A 13135-nucleotide genomic window follows, 5' to 3' on the forward strand; every position below is an offset into this window, starting at 1 on the left:
ATCTCATGTCCTCACTGCAACCTCTGCCTGCCTCGGGTCTCCCATAGTGATTCTCCTGCCTCAGCCTCCTGAGTAGCTGGGACTACAGGCGCCTGCCACCACGCTTGGCTAATTTTTTTGTATTTTTAGTAGAGACGGGGTTTAACCGTGTGAGCCAGGATGGTCTCGATCTCCTGACCTCATGATCTGCCCACCTCAGCCTCTCAAAGTGCTGGGATTACAGACATGAGCCACCGTGCCCAGCCTACTTATTCTTTTCTGTATATCTAAACATTTTCAAAATAAAAAGTGTTTTTTTTTTTTCTCAAAATTATTTAAAGAAGGGTAATGTATTTCAAATGGGAGAAACAAGGTTTAGGACAATATAGCCCCTTTTACATATTTGTAGCTATAAACTCAACAAATCCATCAGCTTTCTTCATTTTAAACAACAATCGTACAGACCCAAAGGGAAAAAGAAGTGCCCATTTTCATCCCCTTAGCAAGAAGGAATACTCATAGCAAAACACTTACATTGACAAGACATAAGAAAACAGACAGGAGAAAGAAAAAGACAAATAAAAAAACAGGCCAAAGAAACCCAAAACAAAACCCAAAGGCAACTTGAAATGGACAGTGTTCTTCCACAAAAGGACTCAAGAAATAGCAGACACCAATGTTCAAGAGGCACCTGGTTAAGATCACATTTCTATATGCTGTCTCAGGAATACCAAAAAGTAAAGCAAACAACCATTTTAGATAATTTACTAAAATGCAAAAAAAAAAAAAAAAAAAAAGTCATTTGAAGAAAGAAGGCTAGTAAGAATACTAATTTAATAATAAATGGGCCGGTGCAGTGGCTCACGCCTGTAATTCCAGCACCTTGGAAGGCTGAGGCAGGCAGATCACCTGAGGTCGAGTTTGAGATCAGGCTGGCCAACACTGTGAAACCCCATCTCTACTAAAAATACAAAAATTATCCAGGCATGGTGGTGGGTGCCTATAGTCCCAGCTACTTGGGAGGCTGAGGTGGGAGAATCGCGTGAACCTGGGAGTCAGAGGTTGCAGTGAGCTGAGACTGCACCACTGCACTCCAGCCTGGGTGACAGAGTGAGACTCTGTCTCTAAATGAACAAATAAATAAATAAATAAATAAATAAATAAATAAATAAATGATATCACATGGCAAAAAATAAAAAAAAATTTGACAAGTGAGAAAAAAAGATGATTTTGAGCAAAAGAAGCATAAACTAGCAATGAACAAATGGAACCTGATGAACTACAAATGGTACCTCTGCAAGATAAAAGAGGAAAACTAATAAGGAGAAAATTAAAAGAAATTGACAGAAGTGATAGAAGTGAAACAAGAGCAGGGGATACAAAGAGAGAAAGGGGCAAGGGAGAGAAACCGTGGTATCTGGATCCCATGACACGCGTGAGTGAACAGTGGACATCAAGTACAGGTAGTTGTGAACTACTTTATGGAGGCCACAGAAAGTGGGCTGCTGGGAGGCACCTGCTGCTTCCAGCCCTCTTCAGAGGTCTAGTCACTACCCTTTGATCCTTGATAAATATTTCACATGCAAATGCATGCATGTATATTTTTAAAGTCAAGTTTGAGGGAGAATTAAGAGGTGACAGATAAAATTCTGAAAATTTTCACTTTGCCCAAAATGAAAGATGAGAGGAACCAGGCAAGGAAAAGAACAGCTGAAACAGCAGACATCTCCATCTTACATTTATAACTTAATTTCAAGGTGCCCAAGTGATAAAGAGAGAAAAGTGAAAAGTGAAGAAAAAATAGGACTAAAAGAAAAAAGGAGTAGAAAAAAAAAAACATTTCACTTAGAAGTCATTTATTAAATATTCTAAAATATTTGTAACACAATCAGAAGAATACAAAAAATGAAAAACAAAAATCCAAATCCAAGTAGCAAAACTAATGCCATAGGCACAGAATGACACCTATGCTATTCTAAGAAACTTGGTTCCTCAGGGTAGGGTAGAACCAGCACATTACAAGGGAAACAGGAACAAAACAAACGATGAGGAGATCAAAAAACTATAAACAGCTGCCATGAGTACTTAAACAACTCTGTCCAGCAAAAAGCTATATCCCACAACCTCCAGAGACATCAACATATTATAGCACAGTACAAAAAATTATGTTACATGTGCTTTAAGACAGAAAAATAAATTTATAAGTATCTATTACCTTTTTTAAACCATCGAAAAATTTAAGAATCCTGACCTACCAAGGACAGCAAAAAAAATAATAAAAAACTTGGCCAGGCGTGATAGCTCATGCCTGTAATCCCAGCACTTTGGGAGGCCAAGGTGGGAGGACTTCGTGAGGCCAAGAGTCCAACACTACCCTGACCAACATAGCAAGAGCCCATCTCTTAAAAACAAACAAACAAAAAAACCATAAAATTGAAACTTAAAAAGGAATATGCTTGTTAGCTGGAAACCAGCAATGGGTAGAACATTCCATGCCCCACCAGTGTCAGATGAGAGCACTACTAGAGAGTCCAGAGGCTAGATGATAAGGCAGTGTAAGCCATTCTGACTCCAACAAATAAATTTACAATTATTAACAAACAGTTATTTACAATTATAAATTGACAATTATTAATAAAAGACTCTTATGGCTGGGTACAGGGGCTCACGCCTGTAATCCCAGCAGTTTGGGAGTCCAAGGTGGGAGGATCACTTGAGCCCAGGAGTACGAGATCAGTCTAGGCAACATAGTGAGATGCCTGTGTCTATAAAAATTAGCTGGGTATGGTGGTACGCGCACCTGTAGTCCCAGCTACAGAGGAGGCTGAGGTGGGACGATGGCTTCGGCCTGGGAGGCTGAGGCTGCAGTGAGCCATGACAGTGCCACCGCACTCCAGCCTGGGTGACAGAAAAAGAGCCTGTCTCAAAAAAATAAATAAAGGACTTTTAGGCAAGCTGTTAAAACATAAATAATCAATTTCTGTTACCCAGAGTATAAATAATCTTTAGTGCTAACATAATCTTTAGTATTATTTGGAGTTTTCACCAACTATACACTAAGAATAGCCTTTGTCACCTGGGTAAAAGAAGTTTAGATGAAATGAAGGTAGTGAATAAAGCAATGCCACTAAAAAACAACAATAGCAACAAAAGAAACCACAACTAGCTGACAGATGACAAACTTGTGCTGATACTTTAAGAAGAGAGCAACTGGGAGATGACCCAAAATCCTTAAGAAGCTGTCTGGTTTACATACACTCCATTTTAACTTGTTCTTGTTTTTCCTGTTGTGCAAGGCGAGCTGCAACTTCTTCAGGTGGTCGCTCTCTTATAGAAGATGAAGATGCTTCTTCTTGCAGCAAAAGTAAATAAGAGGAAATCAAATTTCAGCACAGAATTTTAATAGCTAACAGGGATATAAAAACCAGCATCATTTGTACTGGCCAGTTGTATCAACACAGGGCATTTTTGTGGTAAGAATTCTAAAACCATTATCATTAGTCTTAATGATTCCAAAATGAAGAAATAGGAATCAGTCTTTAATCTCCTTGTTTAAAAAGATGTATTTGGACATTTAAATTTTTAAAATTTCCTAAGAAAGTCTGAAGACCCGAACCTAGTGTAAATGTATACATAGTGCCTACGTGTTGCCTAGGCATTAAATAGTTCTGATGAGCATATCATTCATAAAAGAACAAATAGAAATAATTAAATTACCTGAAAGCGCAGGTGTGGGTTTTCCTTCACCAATTTCAGGGTAATCAGTTTTTAAAGATTCCTCAGGCTGAACTGCAGGGGCAGGGACTGACAGGGTATCACCTGCTGCAGAAATAATTTGAGCTGCTTCTGTAGGTGCTATAAATATATGTTACTCATGGTATCTATACTTTCCTAGGTTAACAGAGAAACAGACAGGAATTTACTACCACCACCACCCACTTCACATCTGATTCCTTAAAGACACAAATATTTGTACTGCCACATGTTTGAATAACACACAAACAGGAGCACTGTCCACTGCATATCTAAACTCACACAAAATGGACAATGGTTGGGAAAGAACAAAAGAAAAGAAGTCTTGTCTGCATCCACCCACATTTTAACCACCATTATTCCAGGCAAGCCTTCTAGTAATAATGTTAAATATTAACACACAAGAAGTGGACATTTACACAACATGGAAAAAGAGTAACATAGGAAAAAGCCTGTTAATGATGAAGACAGACAAAAGAAAGCAACTAAACAAAGAATATTTTTTAATTGCTTTGAAGAGTGGTGGAAGACGTGTGAGCAGGAAAAAGATTACAGTTTTAAACACAAAGATGAAAGGTCACAGTCATCAAGAACAGAACTGAGTTAAAATATACATATACATATATATATATATATATTTTTTTTTTTTTGCACACTTTGGGAGGCCAAGGTGGAAGGACTGCTTGAGGCCAAGACCAACCTGGCCAACATAGCAAGACCACATCTCTATCAATCAATCAATCTTTTGTGTAGTATTTTATATATTGATTATTTTTATTTTTGAGACAAGGTCTCACTCTGTTGCCCAGGCTGGAGTATAGTGGCACTATCATGGCTCACTGCAACCTCGACCTCCCAGGAACAAGCAATACCCCCACCTCAGCCTCTGGCACATAGCTGGGACTACAGGTGTGTACCATCACACTTTGCTAATTTTAAAATTTTTTTGTAGATAGAGGGTCTGCCTCTCTTGCCCAGGCTGGTCTCAAACTCCTAGGCTCAAGTGATCCTCCCTCCTCGGCCTCCCAAAGTGCTGGGATTACAGGTGTGAGCCACTGTGCCCAGCCTTGGTTTTAAACCAAATAGCAGTCAATTATCAATCCCCTGGCTCAGCATTCTCTTCCCATCCCACCCAGAACATGAAACATTTTCTTTTGTTTGTTTGAGACAGAGTCTTGCCCTGTCACCCAGGCTGGAGTGTAGAGGTGCAATCACAGCTCACTGCAGCCTCAACCTCCTGGGCTCAAGTGGTCCTCCCTCCCAAGTGCTGGGACTACAGGCATGCACCACCATCCCCAGCTAATTTTTAATTTTTTATAGAAACAGGATCTTGCTATGTTGCCCAGGCTGCTTTCAAACTCCTGGGCTTAGGTGATCCTCCCACCTTGGCTTCCCAAAGTGCTGGGATTACAGACATGAGCCCCTGCACCTGGCCTAAAATAAAATTATTACAATGGCTTCCAAGGACTGCCACAATAAACTTTTTGCTCCCTCTCTGACCTCATTTGCTCCTGTTCTCCCCTTACTCAATTCACTCTAGCCTCATCTGCCCTTTGCTTGAATATGTCAAGCCTTTACACCAGCTTATCCTGCTGCCTGGGATGCTTTTCTCCACCACCCTTTTACATGACTTACCCCCCTTATGTCTTTCTAATCTTTGCTCAGACAACCCCTTCCAGGTAAGGTATTCCTTACACACTCCATTTAAAAATGCAGTATTCCCTCCCACGATGTCTGACATCCTATACATTGTACTTGTTTATTCCCTCTCCTTATCTAATCAAGAAATATTAGCTGGAATTTTTTTTTAACTGTTTTGTTCATGGCTATTTCCCCAGGGCTTACAAGAATGTCTAGCACAGAAAAGCCAGTAAATAACTGCTGAATTAAAGTCGGGTGATTTAATCAAGAACAGATGCAACAAAGGAGAAACATAAGTTCAAATGTATACTGAACAGGTTAGAGTTCAACAGGCAAGTGCTGTAAATTAGAGTGGGGTGACTGGTAGTTTCTGAAATCAAAAAATATCTGCAGGGACTACAGCAAGACACTTTCATCACTAAGAAAGAAGAGAGAATAGAGAATTGGTGAAGAGGCTGGGCATGGTGGCTCACGCCTGTAATCGCAGCACTTTGGGAGGCCGAGGCGGGCGGATCACCTGAGGGCGGGAGTTTGAGACCAGCCTGACTAACACGGAGAAACTCCGCCTCTAGTAAAAATAGAAAATTAGTGGAGTGTGCTGGCACATGCATGTAATCCCAGCTACTCGGGAGTCTGAGGCAGGAGAATCGCTTAAACCCAAGAGGTGGAGGCTGCGGTGAGCCGCGATCACACCATTGCACTACAGCCTGGGCAACAAGAGCGAAACTCTGTCTCAAGAAAAAAAAAAAATAATAATAATAATAATTGGTGAAGAGATTTACCTAGAACTTTAAAAAGATGGTTCAAAATATAAGTACCTGTTGATGAAGCTGGAGTATCTCCCTTTTGTTTCTGGAGTTGTGAGGCAGGCTGTTTAGATTCTTTCATTACTTCTGATACACTAGAGATTTTTAGTGGACCAGACTGAATCTTGGAAATAAAAAACATTTATTTAACATTTCAGATCTACTACTATTTTTTTAAAAGGTACAGTAATTTGCAGTATTTCAAATGTCAAGCCTTTCAGGCTTTTAACGTAAAGTTATCAACACTCTATAACATATATCTTTTGTTAAACATAGTTGAGAGAAACCACCATTACTAGAAAAGTACAGTCCAGAAATTTCATTCCAAATGACCAGCCCATGTTTTAATAGTAACAAAGGTTTCTATTAGGGTGACCAATAAAGTCCATGACACATGATCTTCTCATTAAACACCATTCCTTGTACTTATACAGTATTAAGAAGACTATTATAATTTCCTTTCTAAATCAAATTATGATGTCTTCTATATACATTCAGCTAGAAGCAAATGATTATTAAAGGCTCTGAGTAAAAATATACATGAATTTTGTTTGATTGCCAGGATTCATGTAATTGCACATTAAGATATATGATATCAATTTGTAAGCAAGGCTTGCCTTCCTCTTTCCCAATTATTGCCTGCCTTAAGTTTAAGACACTGTTCACTTAAGAGGGCTGCCAGATATGTGCCAGGGAAAATTACTTTTATTTTTATTTCCACTTATGTTATTCCACTTTTTGCCCTAACTTGGCAGTAGGACTCAGATATCCCTAACATGACTACTTAAACACAACAGAGATGGTTCTGAACTTAGTTATTACCAGAAACTAGAATTATTTCCATTTTCATTAAAATATTATCTTTGAATGATGAAGAATGATTACTGTTACAAGCAAAACAATACCAAGATATACCAGTGGCTTTAACTTGCCTCTTCACTGCTCCTTTCCCTTTCCACTCTCTAATGTAGCCACTGCTAATAGCCTGGAATCTATCCTTCTACTCCTGAGCAAAAGCTCAAGTATATACACATAAACAATGTTTCACTTCCTTAAACAAACCAAAACAGGGTTATATTATACAAATTACCTTGTAACTTGCTCTTTTTTTTTCATTTAACACTATATCATGGACATTCTCTTTCAGGTCAAGAAATTCTTTTTAGTTGCATAACATCCTCATATAACGATTTCCCATAATTTGGTCAACTTCTCCTCTATAGTCATTCAAGTTGTTCCCTGTTTTGTTTTGCTTTGCTGCTACAAACAAAGCAATGAACATCCATCCCTGTCTGTTTAACTGAAAAGCACCATAGTGTGACATCTATGGGATAGTTTTCAGAAGAGGAATTGCTGGGTCAAAGGGGTTGTATATTTTTAACAGATGTTAACAGATCACTTTCACTTAAGATTCTAGTGATTTACATTCTCACAATTAAAGTGTGTGTGTGATCTATTTCCAAATTCAGTTGCCCTATTCCTCTAATTTCTTTTCCTGTGTCACAATCTTATTTTATTAAAGTAGCAGTATAAAAAAGTCTACCTAGAAAAGCACCCCTCCTCATGCCTTTTTCAAAATGTTCTTGAGTAGTCATGTACATCATTAATTCCTCCATATGAATGTTAAAACTGTATTATCTGGTTCCTCACCATCTAGAAAAATTCATTCAAATTCTTACTAGATTTGTGTGAAAAGACATACCATAAAAACATCATTTCTCTCTAATATATACATATACATTTCTCTCAAACATATATATGTATGTCATATATATTTAGTACCATCTTAATGTAATTTGGTACTATCTCAATGTAATATGGTACTATCTCAATATATATTTGGTACTATCTTGGTACTATCTTTAATGACATACATATATATTTGAGAGAAATGACATTTTTATGATATGAAGTTCTATCCAGGAATGTAACCGTTGTAATCATTTAGGCAGGTGTTATTCCATGTCCATCAAAAAGATTTTATGCATGGACAGTAAATATAGAGACAATGTTACAACAAATCATGTTGCCACTAAAAAGGTTACCATGAAATATAATGCACAGCAACAAATTGACACAATGTTTAACAGTAGAGAGTGCCTGAATAAATGGTAAAAAATAGAAACACTAACTGCTATTGTAATTCAGAGGAGAGAAAATTAAGTCTATGCAGTGAAGGATGCAGCCCTTGAAGAGAACATTAATGGGCAAAGGAAAGGAAGTCATTCTGGTTAGGAGACCATCCTGAAAAAAGCTGGACAAATGGAAGGGATCTTAGATGAGTTCTCTCTTTAAGCATGGCCCTTGGAACACTGCCTGCAACATAATAATCACTTGATTAACATTGGTGGAATAAAATGAGGAAAGCAAAGACATATTTGTAATGAAGGGCAACTGGTGCAGAGCTAAGGGCTTATGTGCAGGACCCAGAGATAAGGCTGCAAAGGTAAACAAGTGCCAGATTGCCAAGGGTATTGAATGTCAACTTAAAAGTTAGCAAAGACCACAAACTACAGAAATAAAGAAGCCCAATGGCCAGTTCCTAGGCTGACATTTAAGCACTACTGGCTTCATACTTATTCAGAAAGTGAGACAGACTCTAAGATTTCTCTAGTTTTTACATCCTATGGTCTTCTTTTAAACATTACATCCTGTGGTCTTCTTTTAAACAACACGAAATATCTAGAAGTACACTAAGAGGTGTTATCATGAAAATATCACAGCACTTCTTTTAGAAGATTCTCTGGTATTGATATAAGGATGACCCAGATTCTGTTAGGAGAGATCTAGGTGGGTAGAGACTGGGAGGAAGACAGGAAAGACTGTGTGCACATGGAGAGCAACAGGTCTAGTTAAGAAGATAATTTGGATATGAAGTGATAAAGGTAGGAATAGGAGTACAGATAGTGGTAATGCAAGAAGATTAAACAAGATAGGATAGCTAATGAAATATGGGCAACCTGTGAAGAATCTACGAATTCTGGCCTAGCTATACCTGACAACTTGGTATACTATCTTTAATACAAAAAAGCAAATAAGGAGTAGTATAAGTATGGAGGTGGTGTAGTACAAACATGCTGAGTTATTAAGTAGAAATGTTCTCCAAGGTAGCTAAAGTGGAGTGAGGAGAGGCCAAGGCTATTTGGAGGGATAAAGGATTCATCTACAAAGAATGACATCTGAAGTCACGTCAACTGAGAAAAGAACACTGCTCTGAATTTTTCAACCATACTCCATGCTCCTGGAACAGCTTCCAGCTATGTCTCCTGGGTCATGAAGCTTAAAATAGATTCAAGATTTTAGAATAAATCCACAGGGTTCTGCTCCTTGACTTATGAAGCTGCCAAATTATCTCTCTCAGTCAGTATGGTCATTTTAAAGTCCGTATAGAAGAATAAATGATATAGAAGACTAGTCAAAAACATGTTGAAAAAGTATGGTCGGGGTGGGTTACAGGGAGGAAGTTAGATGACAGTTCTTTTTCCAAATGTTAACTTTGCTATAGGATGGGTCTCTAGATCATGTTAGATACTAGAGAGTAAGTCCACCCAGTTTCTAAGAATAAACTGATCAGCCATGTCCAGCCTCATAGCATAAAGAAATGCCCAATACCAAAGAGTCAAAAATCCATGCTCTTTTACAGAATTTTTGTTTTTTACAAGAAGCTGTGTGTGAATGATGAAACATTTAAGATTAGAGTTTAAAAAAATTTTTAGGACGGGCGTGGTGGCTCACGCCTGTAATCCCAGCATTTTGGGAGGCCAAGGTGGGCAGATTACCTGAGGTCAGCAGTTTGAGACCAGCCTGGCCAACATGGTGAAACCCCATCTCTAATAAAAAAATGCAAAAATTAACTGGGCATGGTGGCACACGCCTGTAGTCCCAGCTACTTGGGAGGCTGAAGCAGGAGAATTGCTGGAACCCAGGAGGCGGAATTTGCAGTGAGCCAAGATCACATCACTGTACTCGAGCCTAGGTGACAGAGCGAGACTCTGTTTCAAAAAAAAAAAAATTTTTTTTTAGGCTGGTGAGAAAAAAAGGAATACACACAAAGTTACACAAATAGAAGATATCCTGTCAACTAATCAGCATCTAGCTGAAAATTCTGTGACTTTGTGTTATGGTCTAAAAGGAACCACTACTAACCATAATACATGGTTTTATGTCATGACAACTCTGCACTTGTTTTTATAGTGTTCTAAGTAAGAGCTTGATAGCTGCAACAGCATGGGATAACATATAGACGTCCCCCTCAGTCCACAGGGCAACCATGGTTACCTCTGCCCAAGGTATCTCCTCCATTTACCCTTGTGTGCAGCACAGTTATTTTCTATGTGGTATGTACTGAGAGCACTTATGGGACTCCAAAAGCATAATTATCCATCTGTACTAGCTACTATTAGTTCAATTTAAAGAAAACTGGCCAGGCACCATGGCTCACACTTGTAATCCCAGCACTTTGGGAGGTTGAGGCGGGTGGATCACCTGAGGTCAGGAGTTCGAGACCAGTCTGGCCAACATGGTGAACCCCATCTCTACTAAAAATACAAGCAATTAGCCGGGCATGGTGGCAGGTGCCTGTAATCCCAGCTACTCGGGAGGCTGAGGCAGGAGAATCGCTTGAACCTAGGAGGCGGAGGTTGCAGTGAGCCAAGATCATACCACTACACTCCAGTCTGGTTAACAAGAGTGAAACTCCATCTCAAAAAAAAAAAAACAAAAACAGACGAACAAACAAAAAAAACAATAAAAGAAAAAAACTGCACCTGTACTGAACATGGACACTTTTTTTTCTTGTCATCATTCCCTAAATAACAAAGTATAATGAAAATTTAGACAGCATTTACACTGTATTAGATATTACATCTAATCTAGAGATGATTTAAAGTATATGGGAGGGTGTACATAGGTTATATGCAAATACTGTAATATTTTATATCTGAGACTTGAGTATCCATGGGATTTTTGTATCCACGGGAAGTCCTGAACCACTCCTTCAAGAATATTGAAAGACAACTGTATTTTCAACATGAAAACAACTTGCTTTTAAAGTATTTCATTGGATAAATTGAAATATTGTTTAACTCTTACCGGTTTCTTTGGCAATGGAACATTATAAACTGCAGGACCAAGAACCATCTCGAAGAGTTTGTCTGAGTAAGGTATGGTTTTCTCTACACTTTCCCGGAAATGGGAATCCCATTTGGCATATAGGATAGTGCCACCAATACCTCCCCCAACAAACAAAAGGCCAGCTCCAGCAATTTTGCCAGTAGTCAACCTAAGTGAAAGAAATAGGAAATACATTTATACTTATTGGTTCTCCTACACCTATTTTCCTATACCAACGTAACCATCTCAAATACCTCTAGCCTCTACTTATCTACCACAAATTCAGATCATAGCAGCCAAGTTTACCACCACATCTGCACATCACCTTTTCCTGATTTGTTTCTAACATGTTGCCACCAAAAATAATATTTATTCATTTTGGGAGGCCTAGATTAAAGGGTTGCTTGAGCCCAGGAGTTCAAAACCACCCTAGGCACCATAGTAAGATCCCATCTCTAACCGCCGCCCCCTGCCAAAAAAATTTAGCCAAGCATAGTAGCAGGTGCCCCAGCTACTCAGGAGGCCGAGGTAGGAGGAATGCTCAAGCCTGGGAGATCAAGGCTGCAGTGAACCGTGATCATGCGACTGCACTTCAGCCTGGAGTAACAGAACAAGACCTTGTCTCAAAAAAAAAAAAAAAAAAAAAAAAGAAATAGAAAAAAGTATGAGTAACTAAAAATAATTACAATATCTAGGAATCCACCCTTTAACATTTAATTCAACATGTTCACAATCATGATATTCTCTCTGAATCCAAACAAGAACTATCACTAACTTTCAAGGCTCCTCTTCCTCAATCAAACATTTCTATAAACACTATAAACTTTTTTTTTTTTTTTCCTTGAGACAAAGTCTTCCTCTTGTCCCTCAGGCTGGAGTGCGATGGCATTATCTTGGCTTGCTGCAACCTTCGCCTCCCGGGTTCAGGTGATTCTCCTGCCTCAGCCTCCCAAGTAGCTGGGATTACAGGCATGCGCCACCACGCCCGGCTAATTTTTGTATTTTTAGTAAAGATGGGATTTCACCATGATGGTCAGACTGGTCTCAAACTCCTGACCTCAGGTGATCCGCCCGCCTCGGCCTCCCGAAGTGCTGGGATTATAAGCGTGAGCCACTGCGCCTGGCCTAAACACAATAAACTCTTTACAAAAGATAATAAAATACCAGCCAGGCATGGTGGCTCACACCTGTAATGCCAGCACTTTGACAGGCCGAGGCGGATGGATCACCTGAGGTCAGGAGTTCGAGACCAGCCTGGCCAACATCGCAAAACCCCATCTCTACTAAAAATACAAAAATTACCTGGGCATGGTGACAAGCACCTGTAGTCCCAGATACGGGGGAGGCTGAGGCAGAGGCAGAAAAATCGCTTGAACCTGGGAAGCGGAGGTTGCAGTGAGCCAAGATCGAGCCACTGCACTCCAGCCTGGGCAACAGAGCAAGACTCTGTCTTAAAAAAAAAAAGAAAAAAATATATAATAAAATGCCAAATAAATTTAACACTTGTTTAAGTCACAACATGAAAAGATAATAAAATGCCAAATAAATTTAACACTTATTTCAGTTACAACATGCTGAGTTCTGGATATAAATCTATTTGCCATAGAATGGAAGACTGCACATGCAAGGAAGGCTCTGCCTCAGATGCCATCCAATTACCAAAGAGCCAAAAGGTGCATTATTAACAAATTATTACCTACAAACAATGCTTCAGAAGGTAGCCCAACAATGTTACAGCAAAGCTTCGGTGTATGTACCCCTTAAAAAAAAAGGTTTAGACAGCTATTCCCATATTCAAGGAAAACACACACATACTCCCTTAGCAGCACACAGTGAAAAGCCTG

The 13135-nt window shown here is 39.1% G+C and overlaps 1 protein-coding gene across 10 annotated transcripts in view; it reads right to left on the minus strand.

Moving 5' to 3' along the window:
• IMMT (inner membrane mitochondrial protein) overlaps nt 1–13135 on the minus strand; it is a 52913-nt gene that overhangs the window by 24296 nt on the left and 15482 nt on the right. For 2 of the 10 annotated variants that reach the window (XM_017947713.3, XM_003908922.5), the window contains exons 3-6: nt 11271–11460; nt 6192–6303; nt 3697–3834; nt 3236–3331 (exon numbers count right to left, since the gene is read on the minus strand). In XM_017947713.3, coding sequence (XP_017803202.2) covers nt 3236–3331; nt 3697–3834; nt 6192–6303; nt 11271–11460 — 536 coding nt within the window. The remainder of the gene's footprint in view (nt 1–3235; nt 3332–3696; nt 3835–6191; nt 6304–11270; nt 11461–13135) is intronic. The other 8 variants (XM_009184588.4, XM_009184586.4, XM_003908923.5 and 5 more) reach the window with 8 other exon arrangements.

Source organism: Papio anubis, chromosome 14 (assembly GCF_008728515.1).
Source record: "Papio anubis isolate 15944 chromosome 14, Panubis1.0, whole genome shotgun sequence".
Lineage (NCBI taxonomy): Eukaryota > Metazoa > Chordata > Mammalia > Primates > Cercopithecidae > Papio > Papio anubis.